Source organism: Rhodnius prolixus, unplaced genomic scaffold, assembly GCF_049639745.1.
Source record: "Rhodnius prolixus isolate KJV_2025 unplaced genomic scaffold, Rpr scaffold_16, whole genome shotgun sequence".
Classification (NCBI taxonomy): Eukaryota; Metazoa; Arthropoda; class Insecta; order Hemiptera; family Reduviidae; genus Rhodnius; species Rhodnius prolixus.
The window spans coordinates 3,025,617-3,051,673 of NW_027411616.1; the positions used below are offsets into that span (position 1 = coordinate 3,025,617).

Sequence of the window (26,057 nt, forward strand, 5' to 3'; positions counted from 1 at the left end):
AGTTAAGCGATAAATAATTGCATGTTTCTCCCTTTTATTGTTACTACTACATTTTGGATAACAAAATTTATTCTACAAACAGCAAACAGTATCAGCGTAAGAACAACATTAGCATACCAGTAACCCACTGTATCTTTTCATTTTTTTCCATTCTATGTCACAATGTTTTATAATGATCGGCGTGCAATCGGAACATCAGTACCAAACAATTTCTCTATGGCAAATAACCCATATATGTTATATAAGGCTCTTTTGGGGCGAAACAAAAAATATAAATAATCACGTTTGTTTTCAGAAATGTAGACGCTGTGCATGTAATGGCTTACGATCTGAGAGGTAACTGGGCAGGTTTTGCTGACGTGCATAGTCCACTATACAAGCGACCGCATGACCAATATGCTTACGAAAAGCTCAATGTAGTGAGTACAACCAAAATTGCATTATACTTTTCATTGCAGATTTGTTTTATCTATATCACTATAAAACTTGGCGACCGGTTTCAGAGACGAACCTGAACCCGAGTCTTTCCATTAGCTCTTTGTTTTACGGGTTTTCTGGCATCAGTTTTTACTACCAACGGGGGGGTTTATCTTCATCCAGCTATCACAGCCGAAGGCGCATACTAGACTGATCTTTCTGAATCAGCAAGTTATCTCGAACTAGATCTTCCTTGTGAGACTATCTGACGTAAGCCTCCAAATCACACAGTTTATCCTTCCAAGTCTTTGAACCATATGAACTTTCGTTGCTATTAGATAGATAGAGTCTTTTATTTTACAAAATAGAAAACATTACAAAAGAATGCAAAACTAAAGAATTATAAAAATAAAATAAAAGACATACACTTTGTCAAACACCATCAGTGGGGTTGTTGTTGACAAATCCCAAAGTATAAATATAAATAATATAGAACAAAAACTATCTAAAATAAACGTTATATTAAAATACGAATTACGTAACCGAATGACCAAAAGACTCCTCGACAAACGCTCCAAATCGTCTCTTACCAACAAAAAGAAACTCTGCACATCTCTACTAGCCCCAATCTGGACTACGAACTTGAACTGTACGGTACTGCAAAGCGTTCCAATCTCAACCGCATCCAATCCCTTCAATCGAAAATCCTACGCACAATCCTTAACGCTCCTTTCAACGTAAGCAATCACACCATCCACACTGACTTAAAAATCCCATTTGTCCGGGACATAGCCAAATTCCGTTACACCAAATTTCATTCGAAACTTTCCCAATACTTCAACCCGCTCATAAACAATCTATCCCAAAGTACTCTTCCCTCAAATCCTCGCCGAAGACTGAAGTGTCGATGGCCTCGCGATCACCTCATGATAAAAAAGGACATCCTTCGAATTCACTTTAACGGCATCTTAGTTAGCCGACTCATGATGGTTATCGTTGGATGGCCCTCATTCAAATCTTTCAAACCATTTTTATCTATGTATTGTATTCTGATTTACTTGTTGCCAATAGGCAGTTGTAAATTAAATAAAGAGAGTTAAAAAATATATATACAGGGTGTTCAGCATAAGACTACGGTAACTTCGGGAGGCGATTCTGGGCATCATTTGCAACAAAAAATTTCATATAAATTATGGCCCGATTCGGCTCCGTTTTGTAGATATTTTTAATTTTATGTTTTTTCAAGGTACTACTACTTTTTAGCAAACAGTTGTCTATATTTCTCAAACTATTATAGCTGCAGCAATTTCAATTAGCTCATTAGAAAGAAGGTTAAATTTCCTTTTAAATAAGCCAATTTATATTTCAAAATAATAATATTAAGTATTTCAAATTGTGGCCCAAACATAAGAAATAGCAAGTTTTTAATTTTTTTCAAAAACTTTGACTTCATTTTTCTCAAAAACATTTTATATGAAAAAACCGTGCACTATTCAGGAAAAACATCTACATACACCTTTCAAAATCATCTAATCACCTTTCGAAAGGTATACAATGCATTGGGGTTATTTTACAAATTGATGCAGAAATCTGTGATTAATTGCAAAAAAGTAGGCCCAAAAACAGCGTCGGCATTATCAAAGGAATTCAACTACCATAAGAATATAACTATCAGAAACATCAAATCCAGAACGATGTTTTGCAAACGTGTAATTTAATAATTAATTTATTTAAGAACTATATTCAAAAAGACATAATTTACATTATAAATGATAAAATCAAATAAAAAGAAAGAAATTGGTGTATGATGTTAGATGAGCGTTAGGTACCAATTCCAAAAGAAAGGATTTTCGTTTAACGAGTTTAGATCTGTGTGCTATTCTTTAGTTAATTCAGAAATATGCTAAATAATTTAAATAAAACACAGATTTGTTAAACTACTCAACAAACTTTTGGAACTAGGCGGTTGTGGGGAGCTAATAAGTAATCGAGAACTTACTTATCGCTCTAATCCCCGAGTTAAAAACTGGCAATTTTATCTTAATACGGCTTATAAAAATAAATAAATGCAACAAGAAGAAAAGATAGTTTGAAGTGTACAGTTTCATTAGATATTTAGTTGTCGTTTTGCTTTTTGCTATCATTATGCCAACATATGGGAATAGTGGAGAAGCTAGGCGGGAGTATGCTAGATGTTATCATTGTAGGTGTGTTCCGAACGCTATGACGATCGTGGAGGTGTACAGGCAGCCAGTGAAGTATTCCATCCACCGTTATTTAATTTGGGGATTAGAGCGACTAATAAGTGTTTGGCTTATTCATTACCTCTTTACAATCTCCTGTTCTCGACTATTTATTAGCTCTCCACAACCACCTAGTTCCAAAAGTTTGTTGAGTAGTTTAAAAAAATCTGTGTTTTATTTAAATTATTTAGCATATTTCTGAATTAACTAAAGAATAGCACACAGATCTAAACTTGTTAAACGAAAATCCTTTCTTTTGGAATTGGTACCTAACGCTCATTTAACACCATACACCAATTTCTTCTTTTTATTTCTGATAGTTATATTCTTATGGTAGTTGAATTCCTTTGATAATGCCGACGCTGTTTTGAGGCCTACTTTTTTGCAATTAATCACAGATTTCTGCATCAATTTGTAAAATAACCCCAATGCATTGTATACCTTTCGAAAGGTGATTGTATGTAGATGTTTTTCCTGAATAGTGCACGGTTTTTTCATATAAAATGTTTTTGAGAAAAATGAAGTCAAAGTTTTTGAAAAAATTAAAAACTTGCTATTTCTTATGTTTGGGCCACAATTTGAAATACTTAATATTATTATTTTGAAATATAAATTGGCTTATTTAAAAGGAAATTTAACCTTCTTTCTAATGAGCTAATTGAAATTGCTGCAGCTATAATAGTTTGAGAAATATAGACAACTGTTTGCTAAAAAGTAGTAGTACCTTGAAAAAACATAAAATTAAAAATATCTACAAAACGGAGCCGAATCGGGCCATAGTTTATATGAAATTTTTTGTTGCAAATGATGCCCAGAATCGCCTCCCGAAGTTACCGTAGTCTTATGCTGAACACTCTGTATATCAAAATCTTTTTAACAGAAAATACTCTATAATCAAAAATATTCTTATTTATTACTTATATCAAGAAAACATTTTATAATTATTCTTATCAGCTGTGGTTCGTACCCGCCCTGTGAACACCGTTTAGTGACTACTGCTAACATTGTCTGACGGTTAAAAATTGTTAATTTTACAATCGTATTTTTTTTTTTTTTTTTTTTGGCGCATCAACAGCTGAGGTCATTAGCGCCCGGAGCTTTTTCCAGTGCACTGCCGGCCTCCGGACAGTGTTCTCTCGTTACAGACAACACTGTCCATCACCGGACAGTGAGCTGTAAGAAGCTCCTAGGAAGAGAAAATCTAAGGGTCAGCTGCTGGATTCGAACCCGGGACCTCCGCGTGGGAGTCCAGTATGCTAACCTCATAGCTAATCCCTTCCCTTACAATCGTATTCTTTTCTGTTCAATTTGTTACCACGTGATTTTTATAATAAGTTTTTTTATTAATTTTTTCTATATTTTTTATTTTTTAATTAATTATTCTTTTCATCTTCCCTCCCGACAATTTAGTCTATAACATTTGGTTTTCATTGATAGAGTGAAATGTCGGCGCAGTGGACAATACCACTTTAAAGTCAGATAAGCCATCTTCTACCATTATCCCCAGGTTACTAACAATAATCAATCAATAAATTTTAATACTAACTTACTTACTAACATGATGGAAATGGTAAGTAATAATACTCTGGATAAGGATAATAATACAAACAAAAGTACTCTAAAGGCAAATAAACGCCCTAATGAGGAAAATATTGCATATAGTAATAAGTCTAAAGTTCATGTACAAGAGGCTAACTCAGGTAATCTAAAATATAAAACTGGTTATATTTAAAATGCACTACAATATAGATATAAAGTAGGCGATAAAGGTCCTTATATTGTGAATTTAGAGGGCAATAAGGGTAATCTGGGCAAAGTTCATCGTTGACATTAGGAAAATGGCTACTAAAGACATCTATGGCTTGTAAAGATGATATATTAACCATCGCAGTTACAGTCAAAAACCGTATGAAAATAGTAACTAATAGTGCCTAAGCAGCCAACGAATTACTTAACTTGGATATCCTTAAAGAAAGGGAAATTTCAGAGTATATTCCTAAGTTTATTTCATTCATATTTCGGGGGTTATTAGAGATGTCAATACAGACTTAGAAGAATATCCGAATTAGTATCACCTGTTAACCCCATTAATATTAGACGCCTGACTCGCAAAACTCTAAGTGGATGGAAGGAAATAATTATAAAATTGCAGTCTGCATTGTTACTTTCGACTTTACTTTATTAATAACTAAAAAATGAATAGATGTACTTAAAAGAAATCATTACGTTAGGTTGCACTAAATAATATTAAAATAATATAATAATAATAATAATAATAGCACACGTTGAAAGAAAGTTATGCACGTGACGCACAATCCTGGTCGGAGTACCCATGGAGACCAATTTGTGTCTAAGTGTAGGGATGTGCACATTATTGTAGGCATTTGTCAGGCTGAGATTCGCTGCAACCATAAATTTATTGTTAGAAAACTTCCATCGCAAAGTTAGACAGAGCATCCAACGTTCTGTGTCTTTTTCTGAAACCATTTTGGTATGTAGGGAATTCGCATTCAGACTGGGTCCACCATTCTAGTCTTGTCTTGATCATTCTCTCGACGGTTTTACCCATGCATGATGATAAGGCTATTGGTCTGTAAGACTCATAGCTTTCAGGGTCTTTTCGAGGTTTAAGCAATGGTACAACTATTTGTTGGCCCCATTCTTTAATTTTAATTTGGTTCGTCCAATTATCATTGAAAATCTTGAGTAGCACCTTTTTCTCTGAGTGTGTTAGCTGTGGGAGCGTAGAATAATGTAACATATCTTCTTCGGGGGATGTGCTCTTATTAGTTTTGATTGCCTGCAGCAGTTCAGAATAACAGAAAGGCTTATTCATTTCATGGGGATTCTCCTTTACGTCTGGAAGTTGAAAATGTTCTGGTATTGTTTTAGATGTCAGAGAATTCAAAAATTCTAGAATCCACTCCCAACTTGAAGGTATCATTTTGCGGAAGCCTTGACCAAGATCTCTAATCCCACTCCAAATCTCCTTTATAGAGGTGTTTTTATCAAAAGAACAGCAGAATTCGCGAAGGTTTTATTACTGGAATAGTCCGTTCTCAAGCAAAATTTATAATTTCTATGAATTGGATGTAATTGGTCTGTGAGTCAATGACTATCCTTAATTCTATTAAGAGTTTATCTGTCAACAATGCATAACTATCCCAATCGGCCAGCCCCAAGTTCCACTTTTTTCTGGAGGAGGTATCGGTGTTACTGTCATCGTACACGCTACTATTGCTGCTATTACCATTGTTCACAGTGGTCAGATCCAAAAGGTTCGTCAATAACAGACCATTCTGTTCTAGTGACAAGAGATGGCAGAGAGATCGATTGCCGATGGCTGCCTGTCTGGTCTAGGAACAGCATTGGCGCACATAACACATAACAGCATTGAATATATAAACATTTTCTGAGTAATGCGTCTAATAATTGTGTTCCTTCATAGTCTATAAATGAACAGCCATAGCTATTATGGTGAGCATTCATGTCCCCGCATATCATAATAGGGTGTTTTACTGATTTAAAAAGTGCCACACAACTTTAATTAGCTTTAATTTTGTGTTTGGGCGAACTATAAATTGATATCATGGTAAATTCTAATTTATTTGTTTCTAAAGAGACGGCACGTCTGTACTATTTCGCTGTTGAATATTTGTGACACATTTACAGTTTTGTATTTATATTGATGTTTTAGTTATTATTATACAGGAGCCACCGTAACCATCGCTTCTGTCGGCTCTCTCATCATATCCACTTAAGATAAATTTTTTTTTTAACCAGGGTTCTGTGGTAATAGCTACATCTATTTTATTTATTTTTAAAAATGTTTCTAAATAATTCTTGTTGTTATCAATTGATCGTGTATTTATTTGTAAAAAGCTTAATTTAGAATTAATTTTTTTCCCCCTAAAAAAGGAGAAAGTAGAAGTAAAATGAAAACTAAATTTTACTATTATTATTATTATAATAATAAGATTCAACGGAAGGAGGACATACGGGCCTCGAGAAACCCATGTGGGTCTTCCTCAAGGAGCAGTCGATTATTTAATGTGTACACGGCTGACCTCGGCGAATCGTTAGGAAATGAAATCCAAGTTTTACAATTTGCTGGCGATATAACACTGCATTGCTGCAGTAAGATATTGGGTGTTGCGATTCACAAATTGGACAGAATAATGAACACATTCCATGAATGGTGTACCAATATTGGTCTTTCACTTTCACAAGAGAAAAGCAGTATCACCATTTTCACACGTAAAAGGAAGTATATGATTCGCTCTCCTGTGAAAATGGGAAGATTTCAATTGCGGGTGGAACCTGTAATGAAGAATGGGTATGCACATTGATGGAAAACTACTCTGGAAGCAAGGCATTAACTACGTTATTAAAAAGTGCGAACAGTATGCAAACATATTAAGATACATTAATCACCTGCATTATGGAGCCGATAAGGCAGTATCTTTAATGATATACAAACAGCTGACCTTTTCAAGAATGGATTATGGATGCTTTCTTTATGGAGATGCTGCCAACACTCACCTAAAGCAAATAGATAAAATACTACTGTACTTAAAGCCTGGGTACTCTGGGTTCCACTCCAACTAATGCACTCCTAGTGGAAGCTAGGGAACAACCCTTGTCAATTAGAAGGAAATTATTGACTTCACGATTCATTATTGAAAAATTGTAAATCACAAGACAACCTAGATCAGCAGAATTATTACTAGAGTGTTAACTGAAAAATGTTGGCACAAAAAGAAGGTCCAAATCCTAGTGGAACAAATCAGCAAACTATCGGACTTTTTATTACGTACACAACGTTACAATTTACTACCGACTTTTAGTTTCGATATCCACTGCCAGATGGACGATCTAAAAATTATCCCCAAAGAATTATTTTATTGCAAGGAATGCCTACCAGATTCTGCCAACAATGCATTGCTTTTAGACGGATTGCATCACAACTTTCCCAATGCCTATCAAATCTTTACAGACGGCTCTAAGAGTCAGAAGGGAGTCGGATGTGAAGTTTATGATGCACAAACAAAAATTGTGTAAAAATTTAAAAAAAGTTCATACAGAAAAATTTGGAATACTTTTTGATTGCGGGCTCAGTACCTCATATTGCTACCGTGAGCTTGAATAACAGCATGCTTTTATCTGGCATGCTCAGGCGCCTGATGTTTTATTGTGGAATTCTTTCTCATTCTTCTCTTAGGACTCGTTCCAGCTCTGGTAATGTCCGTGGCGGGTCAGGACGATTGCGAATGTTTTGCCCCAGCTGGCCCCATAAGTGTTCAATCGGATTCAAATCCGGACTACAAGCTGGCCTGAGAGTCAGAATGTTGTTGGCATTAATGAACTCACGTACCACATTTGCAGTATGAGGACGGGCCCCATCAGGCATGAAAATGAATTGATCTTCACCCGTAAGTGCTCTTCCGCGGACATGGATTCGTAACACTTCATTGATGTACCGCTGAGCTGTCAAACTTCCATTCGCGAACACAACCAAGTCACTTTTGTCGGTGAAAGAAATTCCTGCCCAAACCTAAATTGAACCGCCGCCAAATGGTGACGTTGGTTGTAGTGCACAAGGGAGAAAACGTTCGTTTCCTCGTTTCCATACAATCATTCGCCCATCATTTCTGTACAATAAATTGTAAGAGTAAATTTGGACTTATCAGAGAAAAAAAACTTTCCTGCAATGTCCGATGTGCCAATTGCGATGGTCCCTGGCAAACAAATGTCTGGCGATTTTGTGCCTTATGGACAACTGTGGCACTTTTATCGGGTACCTGGAACGCAGGCCACCTTTCCTCAACCGATTACGAACGGTTTGAGCAGAAATCGCGGTTCCTGTAGCACGCCTGAGGTCACTTTGGATAGCAGGTGAGGTGGTTTGGCGATTTCTAAGGGCTTGTAGCTGCATGAATCGGTCCTCATTTATTGAAATGGATCTTGGCCGGCCCTGCCCTGGCCGTCCCGTGAATCCTCCTAATCCTGTCTCATGGTATCTCCCTCATAATCGCTGGATTACAGAATGACTCATTCCCAATCGCCGGCCTACTTCCCACACTCCTAGGCCTTCCTCAATTAATGTTACAGCCCTACGAACGTTAAATTCGGAAAGATGCCGCCATAAACCTTGCAAGGGATCTAACACATAAAACAATAGCAAACACCAGTAAAAGCTGCACGACACAACGTTAAAGACTTATAGAGATAGAGTAGAAATAGCCCCATATCGGTCAACACGAACAAAGTTCAAGATAACATGGAGAAAAAATGGTCAAAAAAAATAATGGTCTCTTGAGACAGGTCTGAGGGTTTATCTTAACCCTAACCATAATTATATCTCTTCAAAACTGAGAATACGAACTGTCCAAACGATCCAAGGGGCAATTCTATGCAGCCATACAACCAAGCATACCCAAAACACCTTGGTTCATCAAGTATAGAAATTCTACACCACTATATGCAGGTTAAGAGTTAACCATAATTATTCACCACACCATCTAGCCAGAATTAGCAAAGATATAAACCCAAACTGTTCATCTGCTCTTCAGATATCATGGCTGACATGGTAAGGGGAGAGTCCAATTGTGGGAGGCAGTCCTTAGGTCGGGATGTCCCCAATCCCCAATTTGCACTCTATATTATTTCAGGACGATGGGAACATATACACCGAAATTTAGAATTTCATAAAATACAACGATATATACATGTGTGTAAGTAGAATGAGATTTGATTGGAACATTAGAATCTGATATTCATAATGCATATACAGGGTGAACTATTTAAAACGCACCAATCGCTAATAACTTTTTAGGAAAGAGGAAATCCAGAAAAACCCATTAATAAACTATGTTTTTTTGGTCTAGTTTTCAAATTTTCCACCCCGATGCTGTATCTTCATTTTTGGCGGAGTTACGGTCAAAATACCGATCGGGGTTTCAAAGGACTACTGGTTTTGACAATGATTATGAAAACTACATCAAAAATAGTGAAAAATGACGTTGACCCCGATTCGTTATCCCTAATATTTGTTGAGATATTTAAAATCAAAGTTACAATTTTATCTATTCGTAATCGGTCTTCAATAACCTTCCGTTTAATAGTTATTTCGGTACGGTTCTAACAAATCAATATAGTTTTTGAGAAAGTTTCATTAAACTTGAAAATATATTCCGTAAAATTGCATTTTTGATTTTCCGCAAATTTGGAATTCTTGCAATGCTTTTTATTTGCTAGAAAAAATTGTTTATAGTAAAGTATGAGCTTCCATCCCCCTCCACGACACCTATTTGGTAGTTAGACGTTAAGCTGGCATGAAAAATAGGCGATTACTATACTTTGTAAGCAAGCATATAATATGCTTTACAATTTCACCGTACAAAAGAGAATTTTAAAGCACGGTAATATCTCAAGAAGTTCAAAAATTAAAAGAAGCTGGAAGTTATTTAAGTCGCCCTGTTTATGTTACGTATTATACATGTATTTGGGAAAACTATTTCGTATAAATTAAAAGATCACAGAACATATTGCTCCTTCGCATGTTTTTTGCCGTATTTTCTTCCAGTTATGAGCATAAACAAACGAAAAAAATATGTAATTAACTTTAAAAAAGACATTGAAATTGTTTTGACGCATTTCAGAATGACGGATTACAACTATGGGTAGACTTCGGCTGTTCTCCTGACAAGCTGGTTGTTGGAGTTCCTTTCTACGGCCGGTCATTCACTCTGAGTCAAGGCAACAACAACTACGGCCTGGGTACCTACATCAACAAGGAAGCTGGCGGAGGAGCTCCAGCGAAGTACACAAATGCGAAAGGATTCTGGGCATACTACGAGGTATGCATACCCGAATGTTAATACCTCAAGAAACAATTTATTTATGTCATAATAATTGAGTTGTGTAAATAATGTATGCAGTGATGGCATCCTAATTTTTTAGGAACCGGTTCCATAGTCAAGTGAGGTCTAAGAACCTGTTCTTTATTTTTTAACGAGTGAAAACAAATCACTTACCTAGCCTCACTTTGCATTAAAAATACCATTTTTTCAGACAACATATCATTTGATTAGGGGCGCTAATGACCTCAGTAGTCGATGCGCAAAAAAAAAAATCATTAAAATACAAAATCTTATCACAAAAATAACCTTTTAGAACCATTAACAATTGTAGTTCAATTTTTGTTGACAAGAGATGATCGACAGGTGTCTCGAACTTTCAACTTTAGCCAAAATTTTCAATAAAATTGTAGTGGAAAACCCACTTCAACATGGTTTCAAACTAAAACTAAATAAAAAAAGGTTATTCTTTCATAACGAAATCTCACGAGCAAGAGCGAGTTAATAATATGTCGGAAACAAAACTAACCTGCACATTTACGTGCCGACGTGCGCTCTACAGTCTACGCTACTAACTACGGCGAAAGTTCAACGGATCGAAAAAAAGAAAAATCCCTATATTTTTACACAAATTTATTTATTTATCGTAGGCATACAGGTATTAATATTGCAAGGTTAACTTGATTCATAATGTGAGTATATTACAGTTTTACACCAAGATTATTTATGTATTCTATTGTATTTACAAAATATACTTTCTTTTTTTTTATCCATTGAACTTTCGCCCTAAGCTCTGCTGCGGTGTACACTATTAAGACACAACTTATGGCGCGGTTGCAATTTTGTACGGCTCCCCACTTAAGCAGTCCACTGTTGCAACACTGCAGGGCATGGCGTACGATTCAAAACTGAAGTCAGAGCAATTTATTTATTTTTAATAACCGGTTCCCTAAGGTTTCATAAGTTTAAAAAACGGTTCGCGCGAACCGGTAGGATGCCATCACTGAATTACGTTACCTTTTTATAATAAAAGGAAAATAATTCGTCAAGAGAAACCAATCTTGCAAGAGTAACATTCTGCATAACTTCTCATTTTATAAACTTTGTTGTTCCCTTCTTTGAGAAAGAAATAATAAAAATATATTCAATTCTCTACTAATAATACAAATGGATTCTAAATCGCGCTAACGAAAAAATTCAATAAAATAAAAAAAATAATAAAATAAAAAAAATAATAAAATAAAAAAATTAATAAAATAAACAGAGTAACTAAAAAAAAAAAATGAAAACAAGCCACAAAAATTATTGAAATTTTAAAACAAAATTCATAGAATTATTTAAGTTAAATAAGTTATGTTTTCTTGTTTTGCAACCACGAATTCTCTCAATTTTGAACAGGCACTTCAACATTTCCCCATTAATGATTTCCTTGCTTCAGCAAATATAGACAATTAACTACTATTTACAACGGGTAGATATTATCTACTATCTCTGAATTGTATAATTTAAAAACATTCTGACCCGCAAATTGAAAAGTTTTATTCTCTGCAGTGGATTTGGTAAATATTTTTCATAGTCACACTTCAGCAAATAAACAGATGTACTTTAAAAGACTGTTCAGAATGGTTAAAACCCACATTTTGTGAATGTCGTGCTTTAGTAATATCCTTCTAAAAAAGCATTATATTTAATAAGTATGAAAAGTATGTCAGTTTACAAAAACTATTAGGAAAAAAAAGATAAATTTATTAATTAAATTTAGCAATTGAGAGTACCACTTGTATTTTAAATTCATCTTGTCACCCCTTCACTTATAAGGAAAAAAATGAAAACCTGATGTTATCCATTTTTCATTTTGAACAATTGGTTGTTAGATTGGTCTAATGCTAATTTCTACCTCAAGAAACTTATGCTTACTTCTGCGCAGTTAATAATAACAAACTATTATAATTGTAATTATTACAATACTAACTCTCAGAACTCTGGAATAAACAGTTTCTGTTTATCAAGGTTCTATCTTATTTAAGAAATTCCAGTTGTGAGATAAGATTAAAAGGCTAAACTCTCCAATATTTATAAGGAAACAAGAATCTATCCATTCTAAGCAAAATTCTATTATCTAAAATTTTGACGTAAGCAATTTAATGAATTAAGGCGCGTCAACATCTAAGGTTATTGGCGCCCGGAGCTTTTTTCAGTGCACTGCCGGCCTCCGGACAGTGTTCTCTCACTGTCCATCACCGGACAGTGACGTAAGTTTAGATTAGACTATTACCGGGATTCTGTAGCAAGCACACCTTTAGACCTGTCTAAAGAATTAAAAGTTTAGAGAGGAATTCCTGGCTAAAGAATGCTCGATTCTTTGTTCAGCAAAGTGCCGAATTTTCAGCCAAGTACACTTGACACATTGATACTTTGATTATTATAGAGAAATAGATATTATAGTCAATCTACAGTGCTACTTGAACAAATATTTGTAGATGAAAGTGGCCAGCATAAGGGTCTGTGACATCTAATAAATTCTAAGAAATTAAAACTGTCCGGTAGGACAGTTGTATAAGGGTTGATCATCAAAAACTGCACGAAAAAGCGTAACGTTGAAAAACACCCAACTTTGACAATTTTTTTCTCTTTTTCTATAAAAGATAAAATTCCCAAATTTTCTTTAAATTATAGGGCAAACCCTCCTTTATAACTGTAATTTTTTTGCAACCACCCAGATCTAATAGGTTTCGAGAAAAAAGTTGCCAAAAATGAGCAAAAACGGCTTTTTCAAAAAATGTTCTTGTTCTTGTTGTTGTTGTTGTTGTTCTTCTTCTTCTTCTTCTTCTTCTTCTTCTTCTTGTTACCTTTTTTGTAAACAACGTAGCGCCTAACCGCGTCAACCGATTTTCATGAATGAGGTGTCATTCGATTCGGAATTTTATGTAGATGTGCCTTTTTGGGGTCTCGACGCTGTACATCGAATGGGAGAGGAGTTAGCCCCCTTTATGTAAGGCCCCCTCCAAAATTATTATTACTAATTACTCTGTAAATCTTGGCCCGATTTTGATAAAATTTGGTAGGGTGATAGGGTTAGGGCTCCCCTACGTAACATTAAAGCGACGATCTGCTCTTACACTTGTTAAGGGGAAGTATAGCAATCGTTGCAAATTATCGACACGTGAACCGATTTGCATGAATGAAGGGTCATTCGAATCGAAATTTTGTACAGATTTGCACTTTAAAAGTCTCGACGCCGTGCCTCATAAGGAGGGGAGTTTGCCCCACCCAAATAAGGCCCTTTCTAAAACTATTATTACCAATATTTCTATAACGCTTAGTCCGATTTTGATAAAATTCAGCTCGAATAAGTGGTTAAAGCTCCTCTACGTTGCTGATGCTCTTGCACCTACTAAGAGGAAGTACTGCAATCATTTAAATTATCAATGAGTGAACCGATTTAAATCAATGAATTGTCGTTCGATTAAAAGATCTTTGCCTCTTTGCCTTTTAGGAAGAAGTACTGCAATCGTAGTTTATTTTTCTTACTCCTCAAGTACTGAAATCGCAGTTTAATTTTGCTATTTACGTACAAATACCTTCCTATGTTATTCAAAACGCTTTTTCAAAAAAATTGTTATTGAGGATGGTTTGGGGGAACGCAACTATAATCATTCTTTAAAAAGATCTCTCCATTGGTAGTTACGGTTCCGACTTAACACCTTATCAGATTATAATGATAGAATTGTTTATTCCAAATTTTAAAAAAATCTGTAAAGAAGATATGTAACTTTGTAAAATAAACAAAAAGGAAAATCTATCCAAAAGGTACAAAAATCTCCTTAACAAAAACTTACAGTTTTAAAAGTTAAGTATAAGGGTTGATTAAACGCCAAAAGGTACACAAATCAGCGAGTACCCAACATTTCATTAATAAGTAATTCTACTGCATTAATTTTCATTAATAAGTTATTTTTTAGAATTTATTAGATGTCACAGACCCTTATGCTGGCCACTTCATTTATAATATTTTTTTGTTATAATTATGATAAATCACATAAATATGTACATGCATGTTAAAGTAGAAAAAGACAAAGTTAGAGTAGGCTACTGTCTTGAATTCGTCTTACCGAAATATTCGTGAGCACAAATAACACACAGTTAATAACAAGTAGATTATTCAACAACAATTATTCATTTCTCAATTGTAATTTAATTTAGTTCCCCTAATTTTACTTATAGTAAAATACTGGAATAATTAGCTGTCCTAAAAATATGCATATCTTATTTACTTTATATTGCATATATACAACATTGTGGGATGAATACCTAGATTGAGAATGTAATTGAAGAAAACTATATTATTTGCGATAAAGCCAGATAATTATTACCTATTATTATAAACGTTTGACTACTTCATAAAATAACAATTACTTTAATCGAAGAATGAACTTAAACCGACGATTTTTATTTAAAATAAAAATAAATAAATAAAATAAACAAAATCATTGGTGTAAGTTTTTTATAAAAAAAAGTTTTGAATTTTTTTTAAAATTTTTTATAACGTTTTTCTTTTTAACCTGTAATTAATAGTTTGATTATTATAGATAACTAGATATTACAGTCAATCTACAGTGCTACTTGAACATATATTTTGTAGACGAAAATGGCCAGCATAAGGGTCTGTGACATCTAATAAATTATAAAAAATAACTTATTAATGAAAATTAATGCAGTAGAATTACTTATTAATGAAATGTTGGGTACTCGCTGATTTGTGTACCTTTTGGCGTTTAATCAACCCTTATACTTAACTTTTAAAACTGTAAGTTTTTGTTAAGGAGTATTAATGAAAATTAATGCAGTAAAATTACTTAAATAATATCAATGAAAAATTTATGAAATGTTGGGTACTTAAATAATATCAATGAAGTATTAATGAAATGTTGGGTACTGCTGATTTGTGTACCTTTTGGCGTTTAATCAACCCTTATACTTAACATTTTAAACTGTAAGTTTTTGTTAAGGAGATTTTAAGAAAATGTTCTTGTTGTTACCTTTTTTGTAAACAACGTAGCGCCTAAACGCGGGAACCGATTTTCATGAATGAGGTGTCATTCGATTCGGAATTTTATGTAGATGTGCCTTTTGGCGGTCTCGACGCTGTACATCAAATGGGAGAGGAGTTAGCCCCATTTATGTGAGGCCCCCTCCAAAATTATTATTACTAACTAATAACTCTGTATATCTTAGCCCGATGTTGAAAAAATTTGGCAGGATGAAAGGGATTGTGCTCCCCTATGTAACATTAAAGCGACGTTCTGTTCTTACACTTATTAAGGGGAAGTATGACAAACGTTTCAAATTATCGACGCGTGATAATTTGAAATATGAGAAATTAATAATTATAGTTAAATAATCCATTTGTAATTTGTGTGTAATTTGTGCTCTTTACTTTTGTAAGATGAATTGAAGATTCAAATTTTATTTTAACTCCGTGAATCAAATTTCAACGGTAATCAACACTAACTTTGCCTTTTTCTATTTTAATGTACCCAGAATAATGGGATAATAAAGATCAATCTGAAGAATAGTTTGGAATACAATCAAAATAATGTGCCTATTTATCATTAAGATGTACTGTACAATTTATCATAATTTTAACAAAAAATTATTAGAATAAACTGGCCAGCATAAGGGTCTGTGACATCTAATAAATTCTAAAAAATATTAATGAAAATTTAATGCAGAAAAATTACTTAAATGATATCTATTATTACAATCTGCTTTTTCGAATGTTTCTAAATGGCTGAAATTACAGGCGGAAGTACAACTGAAATGTTGGGCACTTGGTGATTTGTGTACCTTTTGGCGTTTAATCACCCTTATACTTAACTTTTTAAACTGTAAGTTTTTGTTAAGAAGATTAAGAGAGAGTGTAATAAGAAAAGATAGGTGTTCACGTCAGATTGTGTGCTTAGAGCGTTGAATTCTTCAATTTCCTTTCTACACGTGAACCGTTCACTGCGCAAACTGATTAACTCAAGCTATTTTGATTAATTCCATTTTCTAATGTACATCGTTGCAATAATAAAACTAAATGGAAACGGTAAATTTATTTGAATTCATATTATACACGGAATTATAAAAAACAACATACATTTTCATTACATTTCTTAATTTTTTGTTTTACGGAATTAATCAAGTTCGCAGTGAACGGCTCATATGTTCCATCTATCAGAGTTAAGTTATAACTTGTCTAACATAGAACGAGTGTTTCTAGATTTGCAGTGAATTACAGGAAAAAGACAGCCAATGGGTACAAAAGTGGGATGATGCGGGATACTGCCCTTATGCTTATAAAGGTATATCTGTATATTTTGTTTTATTACGTAATTAGGAATGCTTGTAATGTACCTAGTATACTATTGTTCAAAAGCACATTTTTTCAGGTGAATAAAAAAAAGCTTACGTATTCTACATATAAATTTTTAATAATTAAATTTTTGTAATAAACTTATATATCTTTAGATACACAATGGGTTGGTTATGAGAACATCAAGAGTTTACAAATAAAAATGGACTGGATTAAAAGCAAAGGTTACGCTGGCGCGATGACCTGGGCTATAGATATGGACGATTTTCAAGGTCTTTGTGGAGAAAAGAATCCGCTAATCAAAGTATTGTGGAACAATATGAACAATTATGATGTGCCAATGCCAACTGTGACTACAACGCCAAGAGTAAGTATGTACTGTAGGTATATAGTGAGAATCAGTCGACAAGCGAACCATCGGTTTCATAAGCACAGCTTGACAAGCCATGCAAATAAACTTTTCTTTTAAAACTTTTGTAATCTGGTATTTGTAGAATCAAGTGAAAAAGTTTTGCACTTATAGCGATCCGCTGATCAGTTTTAGGGTTCAACCTATTTTTATGTTTATTTTTTTTTTTAAAAAAGGGACTACATCTATGTAGTCTTTTTTGGACACTAATTGAAAATAAACAAAATTTAAAAGGTAAAGAAAAATTAAAGATAATAGCATTTACAAGTGATATTTCGCTAAAAAAAATTGTATATCTTAAAAATACGAAAATGGATGTAATCTCAAGTCTTTGAGTCTTTGTGTAAACACAAAGTCTTTTGTGTTTATAAGTACAGATAAGATATATTAAAAGAATATAAAAGCAATGCCTACTGTTTCAAGAGGGCTTAACGTACAATACCGAATTAGTAGGTAGGGGGCAGAAGGATATACTTAAATGAATAAAAATACCAAAATATATACCTAATTTTTAAAAAAAAAAAAAAATTTTAATATTACAAAACCACTACAGTAAACCTGAAAACCCACCACATATAAAAATATTTATCAAATTTTACTAGAGCAACAGTCTATTTTTACCGAAGAGAACACTTGACCATGTTATTTGGCTCACGAGCACATCTTTTCCAGTCAGAAATATAAGACATTCTTTTTTGTTTTCGTATGAATGGCAACAGAACTCCGCATCTAAATAGCTTTCCATCGGCTCGGAAAGTCAGGCTGCGCTGAAAGCACTAAATTTTCGTATGTTCACCACGAAATCGGATCTAAAATGGCCCGGAAGACTGGAGGAAATTTCTTCTAGGAATGAGATTCTGTGTTGTGATTCTAAGGTGTTTCAGGCATTGAGGTGGAAGATAGATTAGCTAAATTTCTCTTTGCACAGAATTAAACTTATTTGTCATTGAAGGAAAGAGGCAGCAATGATATTAATGGGTCAAAAGAAAGAAACTGTCATAAACTTTGATATAGAAGAGTGTGTAGACTTGGCAGAAGTAAAAATAATCCAGTTTTAGTATACTCATAAATCGCAAGCTTTGAATCAAGGAATAACGGCTTTAGAAACGGGAACAAATTGGCGGTTCGGAGATAAACTTTGCTCAAGACTATTTACCAAGATGAGAGGGATAAAGAAAAATCAGCTACTTTTTAAGAGTGCAAGAACAAGAGAACACTAATCACGGTCTTCATAAGATGGTATACTTACTATCACTGAAAGAACTAAATTTGTGGAATAAAAAAGGTGATTTTCTCAAATATCAGGAGGTGAAACATACTTTTCTGATAAAGGAAGTCTGATAAAAATAATTCGATAGAGTACCGGGAGTAAAATAAAAAAAGTATTATAAGTGGGGTGGAGATCGTGGATAAAAAAGGATGCATCATTATTGGCCTTGCTACAGATTGAGAAGACGTAATAGAAAATAGTACTTTGACAGGTAAATATTTAAAAAAAGGAATATTGCAAGTTCAAAGATAAGACAAAAATTTTAAATGATGATAAAACAATTAAAAATTAAGACGCAATTTTCAATATTTTATTATGGAATAAAAATACTTAGTTCATTTCATGAACCAAATGAAAATTAAATATTCAAACATTACAACTGCCCACAAATGTATTAAGCCCAGATAGTGATAATGTTTTGCAAAAGTATTTTATTTTGTTGCAATTGCCATGAAGTTTGATCTTTGCTTTAAATGAATATACGTTTGGAAAATTATTTTGTTGCGCCACAGTTTTTGTGCATTATTATTATTATTGTGGTTGTTGTGAAGAACCAAAATGAATTGTTTATTAATTTAAAATATTTGTGAAATATTTACTTCAGTTTTGTTTTTTCTTTCCGATATTTTAGTAAATTCTAACGAACTGGTTTGTATAGGGATTTTTTCCATAACAAAACGAAATTGAATCGGCCCCTGCTGGTTCCGTGTCTTAGGACAATGCCTGACTTCCAACAATGAATGACTTCACAGCATAAATATTTTAGAACGAGTACTGTAGATTGTCAGGAATCTTACTGATAATAAATGATCTTATGATCTTAAATCATAGTAATTTCTCAGTGAATTGGTTGGATCCTTTACTGGTCTCTTGCAGTTCAAGGAATAGTTATTTATTTAACAAGTGTGGAAAGTAGTACTTTTCCTCACACGAGCGAGCGAAGCGAGGCGAGTGCAAGCGCAAATTGCCGAGTGTGAGGAAAATACTTTACACTCGAGTTAAATATTATATTTTTTCTGCAACCATTAGGGTTATAAACTAGAAAAAAAAAACTAAACAGGAATCACTAGAATCCATTTTAAATTTCTATAAGGTAACCTTTTAACTATAACCTTTTTAACTGTAATAATTTAACTGTTATAATTAAAGGTTATAAACTATAACCTTTTTAACTGTTATAATTAAAAATATCTAATTATTTATTAAAATATTATTTTTATTTCTATATTCCTTTCAATTTTTATTTTACTTTTTTTAATCATTTAGATAAACTAAATTTAAATAAGCTTATTAAAGTTTTACAGAAAATATTTAATAACAAAACTTCTTATATCAAGGAAGCACAATAAAGTTTTTTCACTCACTAGTGAGGAAAGTGACACTAATGGGAATTTTTCCCCACTAGTGAGGTAAAGTTGGGCATTACACAGCTGATTTTAATTGAGTAATGAGAACAATCCTACATGGTTGCAGAAAAACATCTTTTTTATAATGCGGCGCTTAACAAATCCCTTTCAAAAATTTTTGAAATAGAGGAGGAAACATCCAATTATATCATGTAAATCTGTGTTCGGATGTCCGAATCTGGAATTATGTTTTAGACTCTGCTTTTACTGCTTTTGTTGGGTGGGAGGTAGCTACATGGGCCCAGAAGTGCTTGGAATAGCTTAGGGCTTGGTCCCTTCCCAAAGACAAATATTAATAAGAGAAGGCTTTGCGTTTCACATCAGATGTTTAAAAACTGTGTAGCCAGAATGGGCGAGACCACCAAGTACGGTTAGTGCTCCTGGAGTTAAACCAACTAAGAAGCCAACTACTACCAGAGAGCCACTGCCTCCGGCCCCATCTACCACTGCCTCTTCTACTACAACCACCAAGACAACGTTACATTCAACGACTACCCAAGAAGCACCCAAAACAAGTGAAATTCCAGATACTATAACAGAAGTGGTCGAAGAAATTACTGAAGGGAATAAACCAGACGAAAATAATGAAGAAGAAAGTGAAGTACCGGACAACGAACAAGTCGACGGTCTAGTAGATTGCACTAATGATGGTTTCAGACCACACAAGCAGTGTGATAAGGTAAGAAGTAGCCAAGATTTTTCAATCGTAAGTTCAGCAGTTTTCCCAAAAATTATTACAACCAAAAAAATCAAACGGTATTCCTTTAAATAAAATTAAACCTAGCTGTTCGTGTATACTTAAATTCGAGGACGTTAAATGAAAATTGTCTGTATAAGTCGCATTGTGCGGACGAAGAGTTCAAACTAGATTTTTAATATGTAATAGTTTTTGATAAACTGGTACTTATTAATTCAAAATAAAATATTTACTATAACATAGACAAATAATACTTTTCTCTAATCTCTCTATACTTTTATACTTAATTTTAGTACTATCAATGCGTTCATCAAATGCCAGTCGTCTTTAAATGTAAACCAAAAACTGTATGGAATCAAGACAAGCTCATATGCGATTGGCCACAAAATGTGAAAAGAGAAGAATGTAAACAGTAGGAAGACCTGTTGTTGTACGAGCAATGGTAAATACTGTCGTTGATTTTATTCTCCAAAAATTGTGTTTTTTTATTCCAATCGGATCGGATTTTTAACCATCTTCAGAGATTTGGTTTATTATATAGAGTATTTGCTCTGTAGAGTTATTCGCCTATAAGGGCTCAGCCTTATCTAGGATGCTAACCAGACGCCCACATAGGCCTACTAAATAGTTATCCCTAGGTAACAGTGAGCTATAATCGAAAGAGAGTACGCTGATTCCAAGTAGTAGCACACAGTAGTGTTGTTTTTGGAGATGTCAATAGTAATTATTAACGTTGTCTGGCAGGATTATGAAATCCCTAAAGAAGTGGCTTTTCCCTATGGAGTTGACTTCCGTTTCTGTCACACATTAGGGTAAATTTTTGAAACGTATGTATGACAGAAACGTTGTGGAAGTTACTTCACTAATAGGTTTAGTTATAACTAATCGGCGTGTTAATTTGTTTAAAATTGCACGATCAAAAATAAGCAAAATTGCCATTGAACAAAAATATTACACCTTTAAAAAAAAACGTACAATACGAACTACAGTGGAATTAATAAGAAATAACATCCAACATAAAAACAATTTCAGATTATGTCAAACATTTACAATCAGGAAGTTATGATGAACGCTTTTATGAACGTAAGCTGAAAACGGAAACAGATTAAAATCTGTTCTTTATATTGCCAGTATTACTGTACCCGAGAGATTGTAGATGAGAGTAGTCTTATCACAGTTCCGAAAACCCTAACAGCAAGGAAATAATGAATGCGCAATCCATGAAAATTATTGGATGCTAATAAATACTTGAACATATTTCCTTTAAAAAGATAATTTTGAAAACTACAGTTTGAGAACAAATAATAAATTCAAAATTCTAAAACTAGGTGCATCGTACTAGGTAGCCTCGAGGGCTGCCTTTTCTATAGAATGAACAGAATGCCTTTTGTAGAAAATTCTACACGACCAGATCAACCAATCTCTGAATATAGTTAAAAACACGTCTCAGATTATATCATACTATACCGAATAATAATCAATGATATATTTGTAAGACGATTAACAATTATGCAGATTCTTTTTTTTTATTTTTGTAAAAGACAACTGTACATTTTTTAAAATAAATCTACTTTTAGAAAGGTATATTTTTCAAAACTTTTAAGTACATGCGGGCTGGACAAGAAGATACCTAAATGTAATGTCACTTAAATTCTGTGCAATACAGGTCTTAAAAAAGATTAATTTTACAGTATGCATATAATTTTAAACAGTATTGTCGTGATTTTCATTTGTACGCCAAGCACACTCTTTATTTTCTTTCCACTTCCCAACTTCTTCTTTATAGATCTCTTTCTTCCAAATCGGGACGGTGGATTTCAATTCTTCAATAGCAAAATTAACTGCAGCTAAACTTTCTGCACGATGCGGTGATGATATGGCTATAACAACACTTGTTTCAGTCACACCTACTTCTCCTAGCCTGGGGGAAAAAAAAGAAATAGTAATTTATTTTTCAGTGTAACTAAATTGTAATTCAAAACAGTCTGGCCGGAGAAGTTTGACTTTATTTTTACAACGCACAGGCAAATCATACTTACATTTTTGGAGGATCTGTGCAGGTACCTCACCAAGACCTACCTCACTTGTTGGAAGAAGATTGAGAGCCACAAATGCTTCAGGGGAATGAAAGAATTATCCAAGTGGGTAATAGATTTCTAGATAAGGATTTAATGGGAGGACAGAGGTTTTATTTTAAAAAAAACTTCATGATAAATAGTATATTAAGATCGTTGTGAATGGTAAGTTGGAAATTAAGTATGGAGTGTTAACAATGGGGTTAGGGATTTTGGACTGAAGGAATTGGATGTTGGAGATAGCAACGGTTAGCTCAAAAGTTTTATTCCATAGGTCATAGTTTTAGGATTGGAGTTGTAAATAAATAGTTTTTAGTCACTTCTTAGTTTAATTCGACATGTCATGTAACCTTATAAGCAGGCATTCAACAGTCTAATTGTCAAAAGTGTTAAATTATTTTTGTCTAGTGTTCTAGTGTCTAGTTTTTCTCTAGTGTTGAAAGCAGGACTCATATTTGTCAATATTAACCTAAGGAAGTGGAGAACAATGACAAGAGAAAGAGGATTTCTAGTTTAGTACACTCGAGGAAGGTTAATTTTACGGAGAGTAAATACGAATATCTTCACATGACTATCCATTTATTTTTCTCTCCAATATTTTCAAGAAAGAAAGGGTATTAAAGGATACTTGTGGTAGAAACAGAACCTTAGTAAGCGGAGATAATGGCGAAATCATTTGCATCATTAGAAAGAACAATTGAGAGACAAATGGCAGTTAGGTTCGCGAAAAAGTTAAAAATTCAAAATAGTAAAATTCTAACGCACAAAAATACTTACCTATGGGAAACAGCAATATTTTCAATTAGAGGCCATTTATTCCGTATCTGAGTGCATATTGCTTCAATAGCTTTCATTGCCATTGATTCATAAGCTTCATAAAAGAGTGTTATTACCTACACATGAAAATATTAACAAAACTGCAAATAAAATGAGCTGGAACAATAAATTTATGTAACACTATAGAATGAAAAAAAAAAACTGGTCAGCATAAAAGTTATTGAATGAGCGATTGGAAGGAAGAGAAAAGGGGATGCCGAAGAAAAGATGGCTGGAAGAAGAAAGGAATATTGGTGAGAGCACAATTTCGCAAGTCTTTGAATTAAATGATCCAGGACAGAGCTGTGAGGAATAAGAAGTGCCTTTGAGGCTAAGCTCTTCATGAGTAGTAATGCCAAAATAAATATATAAACGTATCTACTGTTTTCAAATAAATTTAACAGAATTTCATTAAAGCAGGGCATTCTATTGGATGGTAAATGCTGGTGAATCGCACGAATTCCTGGTGTAGCATAACATTTTTCTTTCGATCACACCAATTTAGTCTCCTTTATCGTCTCGAGTTGATTAGCACAGAATAGGCGAATACTTTATTTATTAATTTACTTTTTATAGAAAATAAATAATCCTGGCGTGATGATGAACCAATGTAGCTGTCAGGATTGCATTATATTAAGCAAAAAATAATAAATTAACCACTCCTCAAGAACTGCTGCCACTTTAAGTTAATCACAATAAATAATTTTTAAATTACAAACCTCCAAGTCCTGAAATGTATTTCTTGTAGTCCCAAGGAAGACAGAAATAGCTCCACACTTAGGTGATTTTACTTTATCTATCAAAACTTCTACTTCTATTTTTTCCTTAACAATCTCTATTATATTCATTTTTCAACCTAAAAAGTAAGACAAATATAAAAAATTATTAAAACAGAAAGTTCCAACAAGAGATTAATACCCAATTATTTCATATTTATCATTGAACCATAATTATTAGTTATCTTCAAAAAATACTTTTTATTTTTCTAAGACAAAAAAAATACAAATTTTGAATTTCTAATATGGTGCAAAGAAGGTTTATCTAATTAACAAGGAGCGGATAGCATTGCAATAAAAAGGAACTGGAAAGAACATGGACCAATCACGTCTACATCCAACTAATTTGTATGGACACAAAAACAAAAAAGAGAAGCACATTGCTTATTACCGACTGACTTGAACTCTATGGGAAATAGACATAGGGGCTAATGTCTCTTCTGCCATCTTCAAGATCTTTTTACTTTCATCTTATGACCGAAGGTATACTTACTTTCATCAGTACCCATCTGAGTAAAGGACAGTTGATTTGTTCTCTCGCACTGTTCAGTGCCGAATGAAGAATTCTACACCCTTGTCAGGTCCCAGAAGTTAACGCAGCTCAAACTTCGTACTGCTCATTTACAACGAGAAGAGTTTTGTATGATCTTGCAATGTACTGATAACTTTTGCTTTCTCTCAACACTAAGCTTGGGCATGTTGTTGAGTGTTTAACTCAAAATTTATAGAAAATATTTTCAGGCATTCATTTTTCAACCAAGGAAAATTGTGTTAAATGAGCAATGCCTAAGAATGGCAACGTTGAATGAAATTTCAGGTAATCAAATATATAGGGTGTTTAGTATCGAATGAATGGAAATGTAATTGACAGCTACGACCATCCAACCTCAAAATAGGGCAGCGATGATTTAATGTTTCCTGTTAACACATTATCTTACAAGAATTAGCTTTATAACTAGGAAATATTCTTAACATAACCTCTTTCAGTTTGTTTCATCCTGCTAGTGTCAGTATATGACACTTATAGATATCGTCAAAACAATTATCAGTATAAAATAGAAAACGAACCTCCGCTCAATGGTGGTATTATTGCTAAGATATTTCCATCTCTCAGTATAACATTCTGTCCAATTGGAATATATTCTTCATTGAGAGCAATGATAAAATTACCTTTGATAGCTTGTAAGTTATATTTTGATGCTACTAATTCAAGCAGTGTTTCGTAATCAATGGATTCAGAAACTGTCAAAATGTCTTCTTGTAACCCAGAAAGTTCACGCGCTTTCGCAAAGAACAACACTTTAACTATAACCATACCACAAAATGTTTATTTCCTTAATTTTGTCTGAGCTCCTTAAAAAATTGAAGAATGTCTACTTAACTGGTTAGTCTGATCATTATTCGTTCCCCGAAAAGTGGTTTTCTTTCATATGAACTAGTACAATCTGCTAAACAATGGAACGGAATTTACAATTTATGTTGCAGTGAAATACTCATCTAAAACAAAAAAAAACTAATATCGATTTCTTCATGTGAAATAACTTGTGACATGGACTAGTTCTGAAAAATAGTTTACTTTTTAAATATTACAAAAAACTGATATGATAAAAATTGCTGGATGAGATTATAGAAAATAAAGTGTTCTTTTCGTTGCCTGCAAAATAAGCCATACTGAATGCATCGATTTCTTAAACATACATCAGTTCGGAGAGCACGATTCAATGATTCACG

General features: G+C 33.6%; 2 protein-coding genes across 6 annotated transcripts in view; one reads left to right on the forward strand and one right to left on the reverse strand.

Moving 5' to 3' along the window:
- The window catches only part of Cht5 (Chitinase 5), a 39,753-nt gene extending 17,908 nt beyond the window's left edge, over positions 1-21,845 (forward strand). For both annotated transcript variants that reach the window (XM_074134394.1, XM_074134395.1), the window contains 6 exons: positions 296-419; positions 10,322-10,519; positions 16,785-16,866; positions 17,033-17,244; positions 20,306-20,641; positions 20,953-21,845. In XM_074134394.1, the coding sequence (XP_073990495.1) occupies positions 296-419; positions 10,322-10,519; positions 16,785-16,866; positions 17,033-17,244; positions 20,306-20,641; positions 20,953-21,075 (1,075 nt within the window). In that variant the 3' untranslated portion in view covers positions 21,076-21,845. The remainder of the gene's footprint in view (positions 1-295; positions 420-10,321; positions 10,520-16,784; positions 16,867-17,032; positions 17,245-20,305; positions 20,642-20,952) is intronic.
- Positions 17,412-26,050, reverse strand: LOC141457431 (molybdopterin synthase catalytic subunit-like). Of its 4 annotated transcripts, XM_074134400.1 has the most exons (5): positions 25,903-26,050; positions 25,709-25,823; positions 24,270-24,406; positions 23,512-23,627; positions 17,412-22,580 (listed from the first exon to the last, which is right to left on the reverse strand). In XM_074134400.1, the coding sequence occupies exons 3-5, from the start codon at positions 24,396-24,398 to the stop codon at positions 22,364-22,366; spliced, it is 462 nt and encodes a 153-aa protein (XP_073990501.1). In that variant the 5' UTR covers positions 24,399-24,406; positions 25,709-25,823; positions 25,903-26,050; the 3' UTR covers positions 17,412-22,363. The 4 variants fall into 4 exon arrangements, with proteins under 4 accessions (XP_073990501.1, XP_073990499.1, XP_073990498.1 ...); XM_074134398.1 differs by lacking the exons at positions 25,709-25,823; positions 25,903-26,050 and adding an exon at positions 25,497-25,635; XM_074134397.1 differs by lacking the exons at positions 25,709-25,823; positions 25,903-26,050 and adding an exon at positions 25,395-25,533.
- Between the last annotated feature and the right edge of the window lie 7 nt (positions 26,051-26,057).